This window comes from Anolis carolinensis, unplaced genomic scaffold, assembly GCF_035594765.1.
Source record: "Anolis carolinensis isolate JA03-04 unplaced genomic scaffold, rAnoCar3.1.pri scaffold_21, whole genome shotgun sequence".
Lineage (NCBI taxonomy): Eukaryota > Metazoa > Chordata > Lepidosauria > Squamata > Dactyloidae > Anolis > Anolis carolinensis.
In genome coordinates this window covers 1,507,361-1,529,211 of record NW_026943831.1, presented here as the reverse complement: position 1 = coordinate 1,529,211, position 21,851 = coordinate 1,507,361, and the positions used below count along the sequence as shown (strand labels likewise).

The 21,851-nt window shown below is 45.2% G+C and overlaps 2 protein-coding genes across 4 annotated transcripts in view; both read left to right on the top strand.

Moving 5' to 3' along the window:
- Positions 1–21,851, top strand: part of LOC134292305 (zinc finger protein 850-like) — an 85,265-nt gene that overhangs the window by 2,681 nt on the left and 60,733 nt on the right. The gene's annotated exons all lie outside the window — the stretch shown is intronic.
- LOC134292311 (zinc finger and SCAN domain-containing protein 2-like) lies at positions 20–16,690 on the top strand. Of its 3 annotated transcripts, XM_062966486.1 has the most exons (3): positions 20–6,180; positions 6,485–6,614; positions 13,286–16,690. In XM_062966486.1, the coding sequence occupies exon 3, from the start codon at positions 13,570–13,572 to the stop codon at positions 14,875–14,877; it is 1,308 nt and encodes a 435-aa protein (XP_062822556.1). In that variant the 5' UTR covers positions 20–6,180; positions 6,485–6,614; positions 13,286–13,569; the 3' UTR covers positions 14,878–16,690. The 3 variants fall into 3 exon arrangements, with proteins under 3 accessions (XP_062822556.1, XP_062822557.1, XP_062822555.1); XM_062966487.1 differs by lacking the exon at positions 6,485–6,614; XM_062966485.1 differs by having other exon boundaries at positions 20–6,614.

Sequence of the window (21,851 nt, the reverse complement as noted above, 5' to 3'; positions counted from 1 at the left end):
TACAACTCCCAGCATTCCCGGCCTCAAACCTTTTCCCCCTCAGCTTAAGCGGCTGAGGGGGAAAAGGAAAAGGCTTGAGGCCGGGAATGCTGGGAGTTGTAGTCCAAAACGCCCGAGGGAAGGCCTAAGTTTACTCGTGCCTCATCTATCTATATGACGTAATAATAATGTAATAATAAAGTAATGAACGACAATAACAAAGGCCACACAATAATGCCAGCATGAAATATCATAGTGATGACACATCCTCTCATAAGATAATGATAAATAACAAATCTTTTGGAAAACTGGGTTGCTGCTGCGAGTTTTCCGTGCTGCCAGGCCATCATGTCCCAGAAGCATTCTCTTCTGACGTTTCGCCCACACCTGTGGCAGGCCTCCTCGGAAGTGGGGAGGGCTGTTGCAAACGAGGCCAGTGGGGTTTATATATACAGTAGAGTCTCACTTATCCAAGCCTCGCTCATCCAAGTTTCTGGATTATCTAAGCCATTTTTGTAGTCAATGTTTTCAATACAGTATATCGCGATATTTTGGTGCTAAATTTGTAAACACAATAATTACTACATAACATTACTGCGTATTGAACTGCTTTTTCTGTCAAATTTGTTGTAAAACATGTTTTGGTGCTTAATTTGTAAAATCATAACCTAATTTGATGTTTAATAGGGTTTTCCTTAATGCCTCCTTATTATCCAAGATATTCGCTTATCCAAGCTTCTGCCGGCCCGTTTAGCTTGGATAAGTGAGACTCTACTGTATCTATATCTCTGTGGAATGATGTCCAGAGCGGGAGAAAGAAAGAGCGCTTGTCTGCCTGAGGCAAGTGGGAATGTTGCTATTAATCACCTGGTTATTATTGAATGGCCTTGCAGCTTCAAAGTCTGGCTGCTTCCTGCCTGAGGGGGATCCTTTGTTGAGAGGTGTCGTCTGGCCTTGATTGTTTTTACTCTGTGGTTTTTACTCCTACTTCCTTTCTCACCCCGAGTTTTAACCTAGTGTTCATGTGGCCCGCCCTTGGTTTTATTGTTCTTTTGATCTTGTTTAATGTAGTGTATATTTTCTTTTATTGTGTTGTTTAATGTGCTATGATTTGCTGTTCTATTATATTTTGTTATTTTGTATTGCTCTGGGCATGGCCCCATGTAAGCCGCCCCGAGTTCCCGTTGGGGAGATGGTGGCGGGGTATAAATAAAGATTATTATTAGTAGTATTAGTATTATTGTTTCCTAATGTAACAAGATGTATAAAGCACAATAATGGTTCAAAAAATACAATGTCCACCATATGTATATTAAAGCATCATATACATTTTACATTCACTAAATCAATGCCCAGTCCTATGGTATCATATAGGATAAACAATGCAAAAGTATCTTACTAAATATTATAAATCAGACATGAAGATATAAGTCTCTGCAGTCCTAGAAGGATTTCCTATGGACTCAATAGGCGTAAACATGGATTAGAGTAAAGCCAACTCAGTGTCTCTGCAGTTCTGGAAGGATTTCCTCGGGACTCCACTGAGTTAAATACAGGTATAGAAATGTATATTAGAGCATTTATATGTATATTAGACAGGGAAATGTATATGATGCTCTAATATACATATTGTGTACATCATATTTTTTGAAGCATTATTGTGCTTTATACATCTTGTTACATTGTTTAGAATAGACATCTGTGTTTATCTAGAACCTGATTGTTTCCTGCCTGGAATTCCCCTGGTTTTGAGTGTTGTTCTTTATTTACTGTCCTGATTCTAGAGTTTTTTAATACTGAGGCCAGATGTTGTTCATGTTCATGGATTCCTCCTTTCTGTTGAAATGGTCCATGTGCTTCTTGTAGCCTGATGTGGTGGTTGTGAGAGTGGTCCGGCATTTCTGTGTTCTCAAATAATAACCTGCTGCGTCCAGGTTGGTTCACCAGGCGCTCTCCTCTGGCTGCGTGAGCCTGCCATGCCTTTCGTGTTCCCTGATTCACGCCTAACCCCAGCCTTTGATCATGTTCAGCTTGTTGTCCACAAAGGCTCCAAGATCTTTTCCACATGTGAAGTCTGTCATCCTGTACCTTTGCATTTCTTTTTTTCTGCTCGAGGGTATCTTACACTCTTACATTTGGCCTTGTTGAAATTCGTTTTGTTATTTTTGGCCACTCAGCTCTCTAACTTGTAGAGGTCACTTTGCACCCTGACCCTGTCCTCTGGAGTATTCGCTCTCCCTCCCAATTTGGTCCCACCAGCACACTTGATAAGAAGCAGGCCCTCTAAACCTTCATCCAAGGCACTAATTGAAGACGTGGAGCAGAACTGGGCCCAGGACCGAACCCTGCTGATGGCACTCCACTAGTCGCTTCTTCCCAGGATGAAGAAGAGGAACCATTGGGGAGAAGACCCTTTGAGTTTGGTCCCTTAACCAATTCCAGGTCCACCTAAGAGTAGCCTTGCTTAGCCCATGTTGTACTAGTTTACTTCCAAGAAGGCCATGGAATCAAGACATGTTCCACCCAAAGCATTCCCTGCATCTACCAAGCTTGTAACTGTCGAAAAAATTGATACGGTGGGTCTGGCATGGCTTGTTTTTGAGAACTCCATGCTGACGTTTAGTGATCACAGCATTCCTTTTCCAAGGAAATACGGTTTTGGCTCACCTTGTTATTGTTTAATAAGCCTCACCCTTGATATGGGGAGATCCTCGGACCACGAGGCCACCCCTTCTGCTTTGTGTACAGTTATCCCTGCTTAGTGTGGACCGACCCCCTGTAGTAACAGAGACTGCTTAAGGATTGCTTTTGTCAATATTCTTATGATTATTTTTGCAAATATTTCTGTCAACACTTTTATGAATATCTAGTATTTAGAGTCATCTGTTTACCCTTTAGTACAATGGAAACTTTGTAAATGCTATTTAATATTGGACACTTGTGATTCAATTTTCTACTCTGTTAAGTTAAAAAGAAAAGAAAAGTAGGAAAGGGAGAGTAATGATAGAAATAAAAGAGAAAAAAATATATTTTGTTTTTGACTTCCTGGTATCTTGAGTTCTTACTCTTTTCTTACTTTTTAAATGTTCTTTTTCTCCCTCCCTCCCTTCCTTCTTCGGACTTTTCTTTGCGTCTTCTTCTTTTCAGGTCAAGATCTTTTTGTTCTTTTGTTTGAGATATTCAGTTACTTGTTTCCAGTCTGTTTCTTTCATTTTCATTCCCTTATTCTTTGACATGAGGAAAGTAACTCTGTCCATATTTCTGATCTCTAGTATTTTTGTTATCCATGTATCTTCTTCCGGTATTTCATCTTATTTTCCATACTCTTGCATAACATATTCTTGCAGCCGTAGTCATTAGAAATAATAATTTATCTGTGTTTTTTTCTATCTTCATCTCATGTATTCCTAGTAAGAAGGTTTCTGGTCTCCATGGTATTTGTATTTCTAAGATTTTCTGAATCTCACTCTGTATTTTTTTCCAAAATTTCTTCGCTCTGTCACATGACCACCATAAGTGGAAGTATGTTCCATCTTTTTCTTTGCATTTCCAGCAACCTGTCTTTGTGTTGTTTTAACATTTTCCAAGCTTCTTAGGAGTCATATACCATCTATATGCTGTTTTTAAACAATTCTCTTTCAGTTCTGTGGTGTATGTGTACCTTAATTTCTTTCTCCAAATTTTTTCCCATTCTTATTTCCTGATGGTTCTTCGGATATTTTCTTTCCACCTTTTCATTTAGTTTTTTTCTTCCCTCCCTGCGATATCCCATTCTAATAACTTTTTATAGATTTTTGATGTCATTTTCTTCTCAGATTTCATTATATCATCCCAAAAGTTGATTTCTTCTGTGAATCCTAATTTTTTATCTTTTTTATATCTTTCTTTCATTTGCCAGTATTAGTACCACAAGATCCTTTGGTTTATTATATTTAATTCCTGTTGTGACTTCCTTATCATCTTGCTTCCTTCTTTTTTTAAAATTTCTTTTTATTTAGGCCAATCATTCCACCCCAGGACCTTTCTTTGCCCTGCTTCCAATGGGAATAACCATAATGGTGTTTTTCGTATTATCCCATACTAGCTTGGGGACCTGGCGGTACCCGGGTTATTTGAAGAAGGCATTATTTGTATTTGAATCTTTGGTATTCTCAGTTTGGAGTGGGTGAACTACAATTCCCAGAATCCTGGTTCAGTCCTCCCCAAACCCTGCCAGTATTCAAAGTTGGCCATTTTGGGTCTGCGTCCCGGGTGTGGTCCAGATCAGTCGTTGTCTGGACATTTTTAAATATTTAAATATAATATAATATTTTAATATTATATTCTTATATTTAAATATTTTATATTTTAATACATTACAATATTTTAATATTATATTACATTCTTATATTTAAAATATTTAATACTAATACTAATAATAATAATAACTTTATTATTATACCCTGCCCCATCTCCCCGAAGGGACTCGGGGCGGCTTACATGGGGCCATGCCCGAACACAACAGTATAAAAACAAAAGCAAAACAATAAAGCAAATCAATCAACAATAAAACATCAACATTGATAAAAACAGTCATAAAAGGTCAACATACAAAATAAAATGTTAAAATCATGAGTTGAATTCACGGATCTGGGCCAAGATGCAAAATGTGTCGAAGTCATCAGGGAGGGGTAATTACCCAGCTGGCGTAGTCATTAAAGTGCTAAGTATAATACTGAGAAGGCATACCTGAGGGTCTATTGCTAAGTAGGCAAACAGGTCGATCCTGCAGGGATCACTCATCAAAGGCCTTCTGGAAGAGCCAGGTTTTCAGGCTCCTCCGAAAGGAGAGGAGGGTGGGGGCCTGCCTGTTCTCCCTGGGGAGCGGGTTCCAGAGCCCGGATGGGGGCCATGATGGAGAAGGCCCTCTCCCTGGTCCTCACCGACCGCGACTGCGAGGGTGGTGGAAGCGAGAGGAGGGCCTCCCCCGACGAGTGAAGGGATCGTGCGGGTTCATAGGGGGAGATGCGGTCTCGAAGGTAGGTGGGTCCCAGACCGTTTAGGGCTTTGTAGGTAAGAACCTGCACCTTGAATTGGGCTCGGAAAATAAACGGTAGCCAGTGGAGCTCCTTAAACAGTGGCATTGAACAGTGACTCTACATGGTTGCTATGGGGGCCATGAAGTCCTGAGCCGCTCCAGTAAGGATGGTCTCAGCATGGACATTGAAGTCCCCCAGTACAATAAGCCGTTGGTACAGTAGAGTCTCACTTATCCAACATTCTGGATTATCCAACGCATTTTTGTAGTCGATGTTTTCAATAAATTGTGATATTTTGGTGCTAAATTCATTAATTCAGTAATTATTACATAGCATTACTGCATATTGAATTACTTTGTCAAATTTGTTGTATAACATGATGTGTTGGTGCTTAATTTGTATAATCATAACCTAACTTGATGTTTAATAGGCTTTCCCTTAATCCCTCCTTATTATCCAACATATTTGCTTATCCAACGTTCTGCCGGCCCGTTTATATTGGATGAGACTCTACTGTACTCCACCGCCAGGCCCAAGACCACCCCCGCTTGCTCAGGGAGACTAGTACAGTGGGGTGGTCTGAATTCTAACAGAATCCCTAATCTGTCTTGGTCACCTACCCTCAGTGGACACATTCAGCCAAGGTTGACTACGGGATGGGGCCCCTGGTCAAGGGGATGGAATCCTTATAGACCACTGTGACGCCGCCTCCCCGCCCTCCAGATCTTGATTGGTGCTGCACGGCATAACCTGGCGGACAAAGCTGGATGAAGTTGCCCCCCTCCCCAGCCTCGTCCAGCCAGGTCTCCGTTATACAAGCCAGGTCTGCCCGCTCATACAGGATGAGGTCCTGGATAATCGCCGATTTTCCATTTACAGACCTGGCGTTCAACAGCACCACCTTTAGTCCGGAGGGACCGCCAACCTGGGTACCCAAGTTTATCATGTCTGGAGGCCGCTTTAAAACTACAAGAACTCTTACCTATCCGAACGTATCTCCTCCTATGAGCCCATGAGAACTTTAAGATCGTCTGAGGAGGCCCTGCTCTCGGTCCCACCTGCCTCACAAGTGCGGCTGGTGGGAACGAGGGACAGGGCCTTCTCGGTGGTGGCTCCTCGGCTGTGGAACTCCCTCCCCAGTGACATCCGGCAGGCTCCATCCCTTCTGAGTTTCAGAAAAAAGGTAAAGACCTGGCTCTGCGAACAAGCGTTTAATGAATGCATTATGATGGCTTTAACTCGGTCCGGACTAAGGTTTACGTGCAAGGTTTATGTGGACGAATGGATTAAATATTTTATTATACTGTTTTCAATGTATTTATTGGAGTGTTTTAAATTGATTGTTTTAATTGCTATGTTTTATTTTTCTACTGTATACCGGCATTGAAATTGCCAGATTGTGAGCCGCCCTGAGTCCCTTCGGGTGAGAAGGGCGGCATATAAATAATGGAAATAAATAAATAAATAAACTCTCTTCCTTTCCCTAGGCCGAATTAATTTAGGCTTCTGTTTCCCATATTTCCCCCTCCTCTGAGTTACTTCTATGGGGGCTCCTTGGATAATGGAAGACCACCCTCCCTCTAGATGGTCCATCGTGGAGTTGGCGCTAGCATTTAGGTATGGGCAAGAATCATGTTTGTGCTGTGCCATACTCCAGGCTCCTTTAAAAAACCACTCTTTCCTTCCCCCAATCCCCCACCTTGGGAGTTACCAAGTGAGCTCACACCTAAAACACACCTAAATCCAAGTGAGCTCACCGGATCCTGGACCAGAGCCTGGCTGCTGTGATGGACTGGATGAGGGCTAATAAGTTGAAGCCACACCCTGACAAGACAGAGGCCCTAGCGGTCAGTTGTGAGGCCGACCAGGGAGTAGGGTGGCATCCTGTGCTCAAAGGGGCTACACTCCCCCTGAGGACCCAAGTCTGCAGCCTAGCGGTCCTCCTGGACTCAGCATTGAAAAACGTGACTTGGTCCATGCTTTACTTACATCCAGGATGGATTACTGCAGTGCACTCTACGTGGAGCTGCCTTTGAAGACAGCTTGTAAACTGCAATTGGTGCAGAGTTTGTCAGCCAGGTTACTAACCGGGGCCAGCTATAAGGGAGAACATCACGCCCCAATTGAAGCAGCTTCACTGGCTGCTGATAAGTTTACGTTCCCTATTGAAAGCACAGGTTATTATTACCTACAAAGACCTACACGATTTGGATCCAGCCTATCTTTGTGACCGCATCTCCCCCTATGAAATGGTGAGGGCTCTAAGATCTGCCGGGGAGGCCCTTCTCGGTCCCGCCTCCATCTGAAGTGCGGTTGGTGGAGACGGGGGAGAGGGCCTCCTCGGTGGTAGAATCATAGAATCATAGAATAGTAGAGTTGGAAGAGACCTCATGGGCCATCCAGTCCAACCCCCTGCCAAGAAGCAGGAAATCGCATTCAAAGCACCCCCGACAGATGGCCATCCAGCCTCTGCTTAAAAGCCTCCAAGGAAGGAGCCTCCACCACGGCCCCGGGGAGAGAGTTCCACTGTCGAACAGCCCTTCTCACAGTGAGGAAGTTCTTCCTGATGTTCAGGTGGAATCTCCTTCCTTTCCTGTAGTTTGAAGCCCTTGTTTCCTTGTGTCCTAGTCTGCAGGGCAGCAGAAAACAAGCTTGTTCCCTCCTCCCTATGACTTCCCTTCACGTATTTGTACATGGCTATCATGTCTCCTCTCAGCCTTCTCTTCTGCAGGCTAAACATGCCAAGCTCTTTAAGCCGCTCCTCATAGGGCTTGTTCTCCAGACCCTTAATCATTTTAGTCGCCCTCCTCTGGACGCTTTCCAGCTTGTCAACATCTCCCTTCAACTGTGGTGCCCAAAATTGGACACAGTATTCCAGTTGTGGTCTGACCAAGGCAGAATAGAGGGGGAGCAGGACTTCCCTGGATCTAGACGCTATTCCCCTACTGATGCAGGCCAGAATCCCGGATGGTGGCCCCCATCGCTGGAACACCCTCCCCAGGGAACTCAGGCAAGCCCCCACACTACAGCACTCTCAGAAAGAGCTAGAAGCTTGGCTTTTTCAGCAGGTCTTTCATAACGTTTAGGATAATAGCCAGACTGATTCCCAATTACTGTAGCATTTTCTATCCATATTTTGATGGGTACACAGTGTCAGGGGATGCTGGGATAGGGAGTTAAATCGATCATCCGTCACCCTGACTGTTTTGATGAGTCAGTTCTCTCCGTCTGCTCACCCAAAGGACCACTTATTTATTTATTTATTTACAGTATTTATATTCCGCCCTTCTTTCTCACTCCGAAGGGGACTCAGGGCGGATCACATCTATATATATAATAGAGTGATGGCATCAGGGCAGTGGACAAAACAACAAAACTACAGGCCCCCCAACCTCGAAATTTGACAACACAACCCATCATCCACGCCTCTAGGTTGATACAACAAAAAGAAAAGAAAAATAAAGTCCTAATTAGAGGGAGAGCAATAATTGTTTTTATCCAATTGCTGCCAGTTTAGAGGGCTAATCTCTGCCCACTTCGTTGCCTAGCAACCAAGGGACAGCCAGGTTTCAGTTAGGGGACAGGCCGATTTAGGCCTCACTTAGACTTCTTCCACAGATTATCTAATTTGCACTGGATTATATGGCAGTGTAAACTCAAGGCCCTTCCACACAGCTATATAACCCATTTATAATCTTATATTATCTGCTTTGCACTGGATTATCTTGACTCCACACTGCCATATAATCCACTTCAGTGTGCATTTTATACAACTGTGAAGAAAGGGCCTCATGTAATCCAGTTCTGAGCAGATAATATAAGATTAGAAATATACAGTAGACTCTCACTTATCCAACATAAACAGGCCGGCAGGATAAGTAAATATATTGGATAATAAGAAGGGATTCAGGAAAAGCTGATTAAACATCAAATTAGGTAATCGTTATACAAATTAAGCACCAAAACATCATATTATACAACAAATTTGACAGAAAAGGTAGTTCCATGCGCAGTAATGCTATGTAGTAATTACAGTAGAGTCTCACTTATCCAACACTCGCTTATCCAACGTTCTGGATTATCCAACGCATTTTTGTAGTCAATGTTTTCAATATATCATGATATTTTGGTGCTAAATTCATAAATACAGTAATTACTACATAGCATTCCTGCGTATTGAACTACTTTTTCTGCCAAATTTGTTGTCTAACATGATGTTTTGGTGTTTCATTTGTAAAATCATAACCTAATTTGATATTTAATAGGCTTTTCCTTAACGCCTCCTTATTATCCAACATATTCGGTTATCCAACATTTTGCCAGCCCACTTATGTTGGATAAGTGAGACTCTACTGTACTGTATTTACAAATTTACCAGTAAAATATCACAATGAATTTGAAACACTGACTACAAAAACATTGATTATGAAAAGGCAGACTGTGCTGGATAATCCAGAACATTGTATAAGCGAATGTTGGATAAGTGAGATTCTACTTTGATATGAAATAATTTCTAGGATAGAATAATGCAGAACAATATAATCTCTAAAACCAGGACAGTAATAAAGAAATAAAGAAATAAAGAAAGTAAATAAAGCAAGGAAATTGGAAATTCCACAAAGGAAACAATCAGGGCCAGCTAACACCTCCCAAGAAAGGATTCTTCCAGAAAGGAAGCTGAGAAGGCAGTGAAACACTATGTATTACCAAAGTCGTTATTATTACTATCATTACTATCCTTACTATTATTATTATTATTATTATTATTATTATTATTGTGTTGCGGTCAACCGTGAAAATGAATACAATCTGGCTCCAAGTATTCAAAAACACTAAAATCAGAATATAAAAAAATTAATGTGGTATAATAAAACAGAACAATACAATCTCTAAAATCAGAACACTAAATAAAGAACAACACTCTGAAAATAGGGGAATTCCACACAGAAAACAATCAGGGCCAGCTAACACCTCCCAACAAAGGATTCCCATCATCAAAGTCTGGCCAATCCTCTGTTTTCTCAGGGCCACAGACAGTAGAAGCATATAAAATATCGCAAACAACAGCACTCTGAAAACAAGGTAATTCCAGACAGGAAACAATCAGGGCCAGCTAACACCTCCCAACAAACAAATCACTCAGGGAGGAAACAGCTAGGCTTTAAATCTGCAAGGCCATTACATCCTAATCATTTTTCCTAATTGCAGCATTCATACTTGCCTCCAACAGACAAAAAAAAAACAATCAGAAATATTGCATATTCACAACCTTTAGGAAATAATGCCCCCTGATGGCACAGCATGTTAAAGCGCTGAGCTGCTGAACTTCTGGACCGAAAGGCCGCAGGTTTGAATTGGGGGAACTGACAGAGCCCCCACTGTTAGCCCCAGCTTCTGCCAACCCAGAAGTTCAAAAACATGTAAATGTGAGTGCATCAATAGGTACTGCTCCGGTGGGAAGGTAACGCCGCTCCATGCAGTCATCCCACATGACCTTGGAGGAGTCTACGGACAACAACGGCTCTTCGGCTTAGAAATGGAGATGAGCACCAACCCCCAGAATCATACATGACTGGGCTTAATGTCAGAGGAAAACGTTTACCCTTTACCTTAACTACCACCAATTCCTCAATACTTTATTTCCCAGACCACCATTCTTCGCCACAGCAACGCGTGGCCGGGCACAGCTAGTTACACATATAAGGCAAACATTCAATTCCTTAACATAGAACAAAGACAAGACAAACACCGGGCCTCGAACTCATGACCTCTTGGTCAGAGTGATTTGTTGCAGCTGGTTGCTCAACAGCCTGCGCCACAGCAGCAAAAGTGGCACCAACAAAACGACAGCTCAGTCGTTGTTTTACTGCTGATCCCAGCAGGTCTAATTACTTTATTTTACAAGTTATTTACAATTACTGAAAGCCATACCTCTCCGGACACATGGCACTTCTTCTCCGCTCCCCTCGGCTGTTATCTGTACCAGCTGGCACCTCCTGCATTCCTCAGTTCATGATGAAAGTTCCGGTCAGACGGTTCAAACAGAAGGCCTGACCCATTGGTTCTGTGGGAGGTCAATCAAGCTGGCTTGTGCTTAATCCATGCACTGCTGGGATGCTCTGCCGGAAACACACAGTTGCAAACACCAAACAGCATAACTTGATAGAACATTTCACTCTGACAACAGAACACACTAACACACAGCTGGGATGCTAAAATGATTGTATGGACCTTTTAATCAATGGCTATAGCCGTATTCTACTGGTTTTATTTGCTTATGTAAATTATGTATGTTTGATTTTATGTAAACTTGATATTAATTTTAATGTTGATGTATTGCACTTTATATGTTGTAAGGCACCAGTGTGTGCTATTATGTAAGCCACCTCGGGTTCCTATGGGAGACGGTGGTGGGGTATAAATAGAGTTGATTACTATTATTATTATTATTATTATTATTATTATTATTATTATTATTATTATTACATTGAGAAAGCAGCCATCTTGGATATTGGGAGAAGGGATTCGTTAAGAAGTCAGCCATCTTGGATATTGGCAGGAGGAATATATTGAGAGGCTGGCCATCTTACATATTGAGAGGGAGGAATACATTAATAAGTCGACTAATGTGGATATTAATATACAGTAATAATAATAATAATAATAATAATAATAATAAGTTTATTTATATCCCACCTCCATCTCCCTCGAAGGGGACTTGGGGCGGCTTACAGCAAAATCAGATACAAAACAATGATAAAATAAAATATGAAACATCAAAGAACAATAATAATAACCAATAATATATACACAGCAGCCGAAAAAACACAATGCGGTATTAAAACATCGAATTAAAAACAATGAGGTTGCAATAGCGGATAAGCAAGGTGCACATTATGAGTTACAAATTTTAAATAGATAAGGTGCAATAGATTCATTTAAGATCACATTGGGTAGAGAGGAGCTCTGAATTAATCAGGAAAAGAGCGACTAGTACAAAAGGTTGAGGAGTATAATTGTAATTATGATGGGGATGGGCGGTCTTAGCCAAAGACTTGGGTGAAAAGCCAGGTTTTCAGGCTCTTCCGAAACGCCAACAAGGTGGGGGCTTGCCTGATCTCCCTAGGCAACGAGTTCCAGAGCCGGGATGGGGGCCACCACAGAGAAGGCCCTCTCTCTCTCGTCCCCACCAACCGCGCTTGTGACACTGGCGGAAGCGAGAGGAGGGCCTCCCCCGATGACCGAAGAGACCGTACAGGTTCGTAGGGGGAGAGACGATCCCGAAGGTAGATGGGTCCCAAACCGTTCAGAGCTTTATAGGTAATCACCTGCACTTTGAATTGGGTCCGGTAAATAAACAGCAGCCAGTGGAGCTCCTTAAATAGGAGTGTTGACCGCTCTCTGTATTGGGCTCCCGTCAAAACCAAGGCTGCTGAGCGTTGAACTAATTGAAGTTTCCGGGCCGTCTTCAAAGGCAGCCCCACGTAGAGTGCATTGCAATAATCCAATCTAGAGGTAACTAGTGCGTGGACCACCATGGCCAAGTCAGACTTCTCGAGGTACGGTCGCAGCTGGCGCACAAGTTTCAGTTGTGCAAAGGCCCTCCCGGCCACCGCCAACACCTGAGCCTCAAGTGTCAGCCCCGAGTCCAGGAGGACCCCCAAGCTGCAATGGACCTGCGCCTTCAGGGGGAGTGCGACCCCATCAAGCACAGGTTGCCACCCAATACCCCAATCAGACTTACAACTGACCTGGAGGACCTCTGTCTTGACGGGATTAAGCTTCAGCTTATTCACCCTCATCCAGCCCATCACAGCCACCAAGCACTGGTCCAGTATCTGGGGGGCTTCCTTGGAGTTTGGTGGAAAAGAGTAGTAGAGTTGGGTGTCATCTGCGTAGAGATGGCACCGCACTCCAAAACTCCGGATGACCTCTCCCAGCGGTTTCATGTAGATGTTAAAAAGCATGGGAGACAGAATGGAACCTTGCGGGACCCCACAGGTCAATGGCCAGGGGTCCGAGCAGGTGTCCCCCAGCTTCACCAACTGGGAACGGCCCTCCAGGAATTCATTGAGAAGTCAGCCCCCTTGAATATTGTGATTCATTAAGTAGTCTGCCATCTTGGATATTGGGAGAATGAGACATGAAGAAGTCACCATCTTGGATATCAGGAAAAGGCAGCTATCTTAAGTATTGGGAGAGGAAATATGGAGAGGGCGGCCGTCTTGAATATTGAGAGAGGAAGGGATAGATTAATAAGTCTGGTTTTCGTCTCCTTTGTCTGGCAGGTACCTCTGAATGAACCTTATGAAGAAGATCCTGTGAGAGCTTTGCCCTAGGATGTCTTAGGACTGAAATGAAGGGTCACTGCACTGGCACAAACAAGGAATAAGTAGGAGAAAGGCATATTTCAAGCGATATACTTGAAGGAAAGGGAAGATTGTGCTGTTAAAAGAGGGGCTTGGGGACGAGACCAGAAGGCTACGGCAATACAAAAACCAAGAAGAGGAAATCTTGTGTTGTTCATATCTGTAACCTTCTGGCATAATATTTGAATCAGAAATCAAAAAGAATGGAAAATCTTCATCCCTGTTCCACATCCACATCGCATACAGAGGAGAAGCTGCATAAGTGTATGGACTGTGGGAAATGTTTCATGCATAGAAGTTCTCTTACTAAACATCAGGAAACTCACGCAGGAGAGAAGCCATATACATGTCTGGAATGTGGAAAGAGCTTCAGTCAGAGTGCACAGTGGAGTTCCCATCAAAGGACCCACACAGGAGAGAAGCCATATACATGCACGGACTGTGGAAAGAGCTTCTGTGAGAGTGGACAGCTGTGTTCCCATCAAAGGACCCACACAGGGGAGAAGCCATATACATGCATGGAATGTGGAAAGAGCTTCAGTCGGAGTGACCATCTGCGTTCCCATCAAAGGACCCACACAGGAGAGAAGCCGTATCAATGCACAGAATGTGGAAAGAGCTTCAGTAGGAGTGGACAGCTGCGTGCCCATCAAATGTCCCACACAGGGGAGAAGCCATATCAATGCATGGAATGTGGAAAGAGCTTCAGTCAGAGTGGAGGTCTGTGTTACCATCAAAGCATCCACACAGGGGAGAAGCCATACCAGTGCATGGAATGTGGAAAGAGCTTCAGTTTGAGTGGACAGCTGAGCCTCCATCAAAGGACCCACACAGGGGAGAAGCCACATAAATGCAAAGTATGTGGAAAGAGCTTCAGTTTGAGTGGACAGCTGAGCCTCCATCAAAGGACCCACACAGGGGAGAAGCCACATAAATGCAAAGAATGTGGAAAGAGCTTCAGTCACAGTGGAACCCTGTATTCCCATCAAAGGACCCACACAGGGGAGAAGCCATATCAATGCATGGAATGTGGAAAGAGCTTCATTTGGAGTAGAGATTTCCGTATCCATCAAAGGACGCACACAGGGGAGAAGCCATATCAATGCATGGAATGTGGAAAGAGCTTCAGTCGGAGTGGAGATCTGCGTACCCATGAAAGGATCCACACAGGGGAGAAGCCGTATCAATGCACAGAATGTGGAAAGAGCTTCAGTAAAAGTGGATATCTGCGTTCCCATCAAAGGACCCACGCAGCAGAGCAGCCGTATAAATGCATGTTTTGTGGAAAGGGCTTCAGTCAAAGTGGACCGCTGCGTTCCCATCAAATGATCCACACAGGGGAGAAGCCGTATCAATGTATGGAATGTGGAAAGGGCTTCATTCAGAGGGGAAATCTGCGTTCCCATCAAAGGATCCACACACGGTTAGAGGAAGAGACCCTAACCCTATTTAAAAAATCCCCCAAACAAGAGTCCCATCCCTCCATAGGCAGGCAAAGAATGGGAGAATGAAAGCACAAAGGAAGGCCACCACCTTGTTCTCTTTCTTTCATGGACAGCCGTCTGTGTGGATTGATTGCTGGTGCGGGCAGGTCTCCCACAGAGGAGGACTCTTCTCGCTATTGCAGCCTTTTTTGAAGGGGTTAATTTGACCTCTTCCTCCTCAAGAAAAGTATCCCAGACTTCTCGGATGATCTGTGAAGGCTTGCTGAAATAGGAGCAGCGGAGATATTATGGTAAAGATTAGCTCTTTGGGAGCAGATAACGGCATTCCTTCGTACTGTTGTCCTGGATCTTGGCTCTGCTGCCTCGGTTTCAAATTCTGGACTCTGGCCTTGTTCCTGTCACCCTGCGCTGTTGGAAACAGGCAACCTTCTCAAGCCTCCTCTGTTTAGTAATTTTAGTAATTAAGGAGAAGCCTATTAAACACCAAATTAGGTTATGATTTTACAAATTAAGCACCAAAACATCATGTTATACAATACATTTGACAGAAAAAAATAGTTCAATATGCAGTAATGCTACGTAGTAATTACTGTATTTACAAATTTAGCACCAAAATATCAAGATGTATTGAAAGCATTGACGACAAAAATGCGTTGGATAATCCAGAACGATAGATAAGCGAGTGTTGGATAAGTGAGACTCTACTGTATGTGTTTTTTGAACACTAAACAACACTTCTAAAGACCTTACCAGCAGTCTTACAGACAAAAACATCTCAACAGAGGAACGGATAAAACTGATTTGTTAAGACAGCCTTAATGATTAGAGAACAATAGACTAGAGTTGTGCCATTTTTTGGCAGAAAAAATGGAAATCAAAGATACAGAATGGGGGATGCCTGGCTTGACAGCAGTGTGTGCGAAAAAGACCTTGGGAGTCCTCGTGGACAACAAGTTAAACATGAGCCAACAATGTGATGCGGCAGCTAAAAAAGCCAATGGGATTCTGGTCTGCATCAAGAGGGGAATAGCGTCTAGATCCAGGGAAGTCCTGCTCCCCCTTATTCTATTCTGCCTTGGTCAGACCACACCTGGAATCACACTGAGTCCAATTCTGGGCACCACAATTGAAGGGAGATGTTGACAAGCTGGAAAGCGTCCAGAGGAGGGCGACTAAAATGATCAAAGGTCTGGAGAACAAGCCCTATGAGGAGCGGCTTAAAGAGCTGGGCATGTTTAGCCTGCAGAAGAGAAGGCTGAGAGGAGACATGATGAGAGCCATGTACAAATACGTGAAGGGAAGTCATAGGGAGGAGGGAGGGAGCTTGTTTTCTGCTGCCCTGCAGACTAGGACATCATGGCTTCAAACTACAGGAAAGGAGATTCCACCTGAACATCAGGAAGAACTTCCTCACTGTGAGAAGGGCTGTTCGGCATTGGAACTCTCTCCCCCGGGCCATGGTGGAGGCTCCTTCTTTGGAGGGTTTTAAGAAGAGGCTGGATGGCCATCTGTCGGGGGTGCTTTGAATGCGATTTCCTGCTTCTTGGCAGAATGGGGTTGGACTGGATGGCCCATGAGGTCTCTTCCAACTCTACGATTCTATGATTCTATGATTCATTGTTTGAGGCATCCCGTGTGCCTTCCTTCTGCCTGTTAAGAGTTATAGAAAGCCAATGGAAATGTGTGTTAGTTGAAATGCCTGTGACTTAATCCATTTTAGACCAATGGCTTAATTGACCTTTGAACACCAACGAGAACGTGCTTTCAGTTTCTGTGAAAGTGACAAAGCCTTGCAACCCATTGTGATTGCATTGGATATGTGTTTTGCTGCTTTGCTTTGACCACAACAATAAACAGCTTTTTGCAGTTTGCGGATCCAGCTTTGGCGGTCTCCTTCCTCGCCCGCCCGCCTTCCCCACCGGAAGGGGCTCCTGCTTTTCGACTTCTTGCTTCTCTGACCTTCAAAGCGATGCCTCTCTCTCTCTCTCTCTATGATCCCTGGGAGGTCCCAGTTCCACGCATCCACTTGGTGTCTGTGCTGGAGTCGGTTCAGTCCCAGGCACACGTGGCCCTTGCAATTGCCCATCAGAAGTCTTTCCTTTCTTCCATCACAACCACTCCCTTCTCAGCAGAGACGTGAGGTGCAGGTGGTCATGCTGTTTTGCCTCAATATGCACATGACGTGTCTCTTTACCACAGTCTTGCATTTTAGAATCTGCAGTCACTCTTGCAGCCTTTGCTACAGAATTAGCCCTGAACAGTCCATAATAATCATGTGCTGTAAGAACAATCCTTCCATTTTACATAACCCTGCAACCACCTTGATCAATCATGATCCGGCTTCCGTTGTCTTTCAGCTTTGATGCAGAAATTTCGTTGCATCTCATTTCTGCAGAATAATTTATTTTATTTATTTATTACATGCATTTATACCCCGCCCTTCTTCCCAAGGGGACTCAGAGCGGCAGATTCTGCCACGAGGGCCGGCAACAAATATACTACAAAACAAAACAATTAAAACATGATAAAAAGTATACAAAAATTAAAACGCTGCAAGGCAGCGATGTTGCACCATCCTCAGTCATTCAATACTGCTACAATTACAGATTTGCGGCCCGATTACATCAGCCCATGAGCTTATTCGCTGAATGCCTGGGCGCAGAGCCAAGTTTTTAGTTTCCTTCTAAATCCCAGGAGGGATGGGGTTTGCCGTATATCTCTGGGGAGGGAGTTCCACAGCCGAGGGAGGAGCCACCACCGAGAAGGAAGGCCCTGTCCCTCGTCCCCACCAGCCGCGCCTGCGAGGCAGGTGGGATCGAGAGCAGGGCCTCCCCGGAAGATCTTAAGGTTCTAACGGGCTCATAGGAGGAGATACGTTCGGATAGATAAGCAGGACCAGAACCGTTTAGGGCTTTGTAGGTCAAAACCAGCACTTTGAATTGGGCTCGGTAGCATATCGGCAGCCAGTGGAGCTGGCTTAGCAGGGGGGTGGTACGCTGTGATGAACCATGGGCCTTGTAGTCCTGCTCAGGACATTGTAATCCCTGATGAAGATGAAAACTTGGGTTTTTTACCTTCCCAGTCTGAACTGGATTCCTCTCAGCCAGATCCTTCCCAGGCAGATCTGGAAACCTTGCACCTGCAAGAAAGTTGTGCCCCAGAAGTATGTCAAACAACCCCAGAGCCTACTTCTCCCGTGTTCTTGCGCCGGGAGTTTTGTAAACAACAGAGAAGTTTGGATTCAGCTTCGCGCAGGAGTGCGAGGATAGCAGCTAAGAATGTTGCCAATTAACATTGGTTCTCGTGAGAATCTTTAAGGAGTTTAACATCTGGTCTCAGAGTTTAGCTTTCGTTTCTGATTCCCAGAGAACCGCTTGGGTGAGAAAGTTGGACTCTATATAGGTGTTTTGCCCGCGTAGCAACTTCGCGGAGTCAATTCGTCAGCCTACGGAGCGAGTTGTGTCTGGACAGCGCGCTCCGATTCAAGCCTCGCTTCAGCTCAAGCCTTGCCTTGCTATCCAGCCTTCGCCTTGCTTCCCAGCCTTTGTTTACCTACGGACTTTGCCTTGTTTCCCAGGACTAATCCTTGCCTTGTTTCACGGATTTTACCAAGTTATTCCACGGACCTTGTTCTTGTTCTTAGTTACCTTGTTCCACGTTCAAGCCTTGTTTCAAGTATCAAGTTATTTCCTAGCCACGCTCAAGTTTTATGGACTAAGGACCTTGTCATCTCCCCTCACTTTGCTTGGCAAAGTGAGTGTTTCGGTTATTGGATTACAACTTTGGACCTTAATATTTCTTATTGGACATTGCTTTTTTGGACTAATTCTGACCTTTCCTGAAGGGTCTAATTCTGGACTATTTTCTATACTTGTTTTTATTAACTTTATATATTCCTTCAATAAAGATATTAGTTAGATTCTGGCCTCTGTGTATGGTTATTGGTGCCTCTGCCGCCTGGGTCGTGACAGTTTGACTCCGCCACCCATAAGCACCAACTAACCGAGGCCAGGATGTCTACCGGAGCCGCGCCGGCTGGACAGCCGCTCAGCTACACCATCAGCAAGGACGAAGTGGACCGTATCCGTGACAGACTCAACGCGCAGGATGGAGAAATAAAAGGGTTGAGGGAGCGCGGAGTTCGCCTCCCGGCCATGGCGTTGCCTACCAAGTTTTCTGGAGAAGCTGCTAAGGTTCATGTTTTCCGCCGCCAATGTCAAGCTTATCTAGAGGCCCGTGATGCCGAGTTTCCCCAAGAAGACATCAAGGTGGCGTGGGTCTACAGTCTTCTAGACGGACCAGCGGCTAGCTGGGCGACGGCCCTGTTTGATCAAGCCTCCCCCCACCTAAGTTCAGCACAACGCTTCTTGGATCACCTTAAGGAGACCTGGGGAATCGAGGACAATTTGGAGGCAGCCGGTCACAAACTCCGGCGCCTCCTTCAAGGAGACAGACCCATGTCTCAGTACATAGCCGAGTTCCGCGTGCTGGCCCACAACACCGGCTGGAACGATGTAGCCCTCAGAGGACAATTTCGGGAGGGTCTCAACATTGAAATGCTGGAAGAAATCTCCAAGGTGGATTCTCCCCAGACCCTCGAGGCACTCATTGATCAATGTTTACGGGCTGAAGTCATGATTGCCAACAGGAAACAATGGGTTCGAGGCCAGGGCGGTAGAGCCGGGGCAAAACCCCCCGCTCCCGCCAGTGTTCAGCCACGTCCGGTGTGGAGACCCCCGCCGCCAACCCCATACCCCAGAGGAGGCGAGGAGGTGCCGATGCAGTTGGGCAATGTGCGTCCCAGACTAGATGCCGCCGAGAAGGCCCGTCGTCAACGCTTGAACCTCTGCTGGTACTGCGGGAACGGGGGCCACTTCGCCAGAGAGTGCCCAGCCAAAGGGAAGCCTGCCGCCCGTCTTGCGGCGGCGTCCTCCACGGAGTCGAAGGCGTCTGAGCCGACTGGCACACAGCCGGCGGGGGAAGCCAACGACCGGGTGTAGAGAGGCTCGCCAACCCGGTCAAAAAATCCATCCAAGAGCCGCCAACCGGGGTCCTGTTCCTTCTCGTGGTCACATTATGGTCAGCAAAAAGGGGACCCGTCATGATCCACGCCATGATAGACTCTGGAGCTACCAACAATTTCATCGATAGAGAGTATGCCGACTCTCTGGGATTACAATATCATGATTTCAAGAATGCCCGTGTGGTGCAAGCCATAGACGGCCGTCCCCTCAAGACGGGCCCCGTAAGCCAGTGGTCGGAACCCACCAGGATGTGGATAAGGGAACATATGGAAGAGATTTCCTTCTTTGTTACCGAGGTTCCCCATTTCCCTGTGATTTTGGGAATTCCATGGCTGACACTCCACGACCCTAACATCTCCTGGTCCAACAGAGAACTGCAGTTTGCTTCACCGTACTGCCAAAACCATTGCCTCGTAGCCAAGGTATGCCATGCCACAGACTCCGAGCCCATCATCACCTTGCCAAAGAAGTACTCCGAGTATTGGGATGTATTCAATGAGAAAGAAGCCGAAAAATTACCCCCACATAGACCTTATGACTGTGCCATTGACTTGGTGGAGGGGGCCCCGATCCCGCGAGGGCATCTCTACTCCCTGACTGAACCAGAGCAAGAAGCTCTCAGGGAATTCTTAGAGACAAACCTTCGCAAGGGGTTCATCAGACCCTCTCAATCCCCAGCCGCCTCCCCAGTGATGTTTGTGAAGAAGAAGTCAGGGGAATTACGCTTGGTGGTGGACTACAGAGCATTGAACAATATCACCAAGCGGAACAGCTATCCCCTGCCCTTAATCTCGGATCTACTGGACCGACTTCGAGGAGCCAAGGTCTACACCAAGCTGGATCTTCGGGGGGCTTATAATCTAGTTCGCATCAGAGAAGGGGACGAGTGGAAGACCGCCTTCCAGACTAAATTCGGATTATTCGAGTCCCGAGTTATGAATTTCGGTTTATGCGGAGCTCCCGCAACGTTCCAGCATTTTGTCAACGATATTTTTCAGGACTATCTAGACAGATTCTTGATAATCTACCTGGACGATTTTTTGGTGTTTTCCAGATCACAATCAGAACATGAGAACCACGTCAAAATGGTGTTGCAACGACTGCGGGATCATGGACTTTATGCCAAGCTAGAAAAATGCGCTTTTGATCTACAAGAGGTAGATTTCCTTGGCTACCGCATCTCGCCTCTAGGGCTTTCCATGGATCCAGCCAAAGTTTCAGCAGTATTGGAATGGCGGGCGCCAACTAACAAGAAAGAGGTGCAGCGTTTCTTGGGGTTCGCGAACTACTACCGCAAGTTCATTCCAGATTTTGCCCGCTGGTCCGACCCCATCACTAGCTGCATCCGTGGAAAGCAGCCTTTCCGCTGGACTGATCAAGCAGAGAAAGGGTTCCAGCAACTGAAGAAACTATTCACCTCCCAGCCAATTCTACAGCACCCAAATCCTGGAACCCCTTTTGTGGTGCAAGCGGACGCCTCTGATGTGGCAATTGGGGCTGTACTCTTACAACCGGTGGGAGATCACCTCCACCCCTGTGCCTTTTATTCTCGTCAACTAACCACACCAGAGAGGAATTACACCATTTGGGAAAAAGAACTACTGGCCATAAAGGCAGCCTTTGAAACTTGGAGACATTGGCTAGAAGGGGCCAAATTCCCCATTGAAGTCCACACTGATCATCGTAATCTAGAACATCTAAGAACTGCCCGCAAACTAAATCAGAGGCAGCAACGTTGGGCTTTATTCTTTGAACGTTTCAACTTCCAGATCCATTATGTGACCCCAGCTCAAACCAAGCAAGCAGACGCCCTGTCACGTAAACCGGAATACGCTGCAGGACGCAAGGAGACCTTTGAATCCCAACTGCTACAACCTGAGAACTTTGCCACGCTCACAGTGGGGAACACCAAATCCAGTCCCATTGGTTCAACTTCCCCTACTCCAGGACCCATCTGTGCTCAAGAAATCAGGGCTAGTCAGCAAGCAGATGCCTGGGCGCAGGACCAACTTCGCC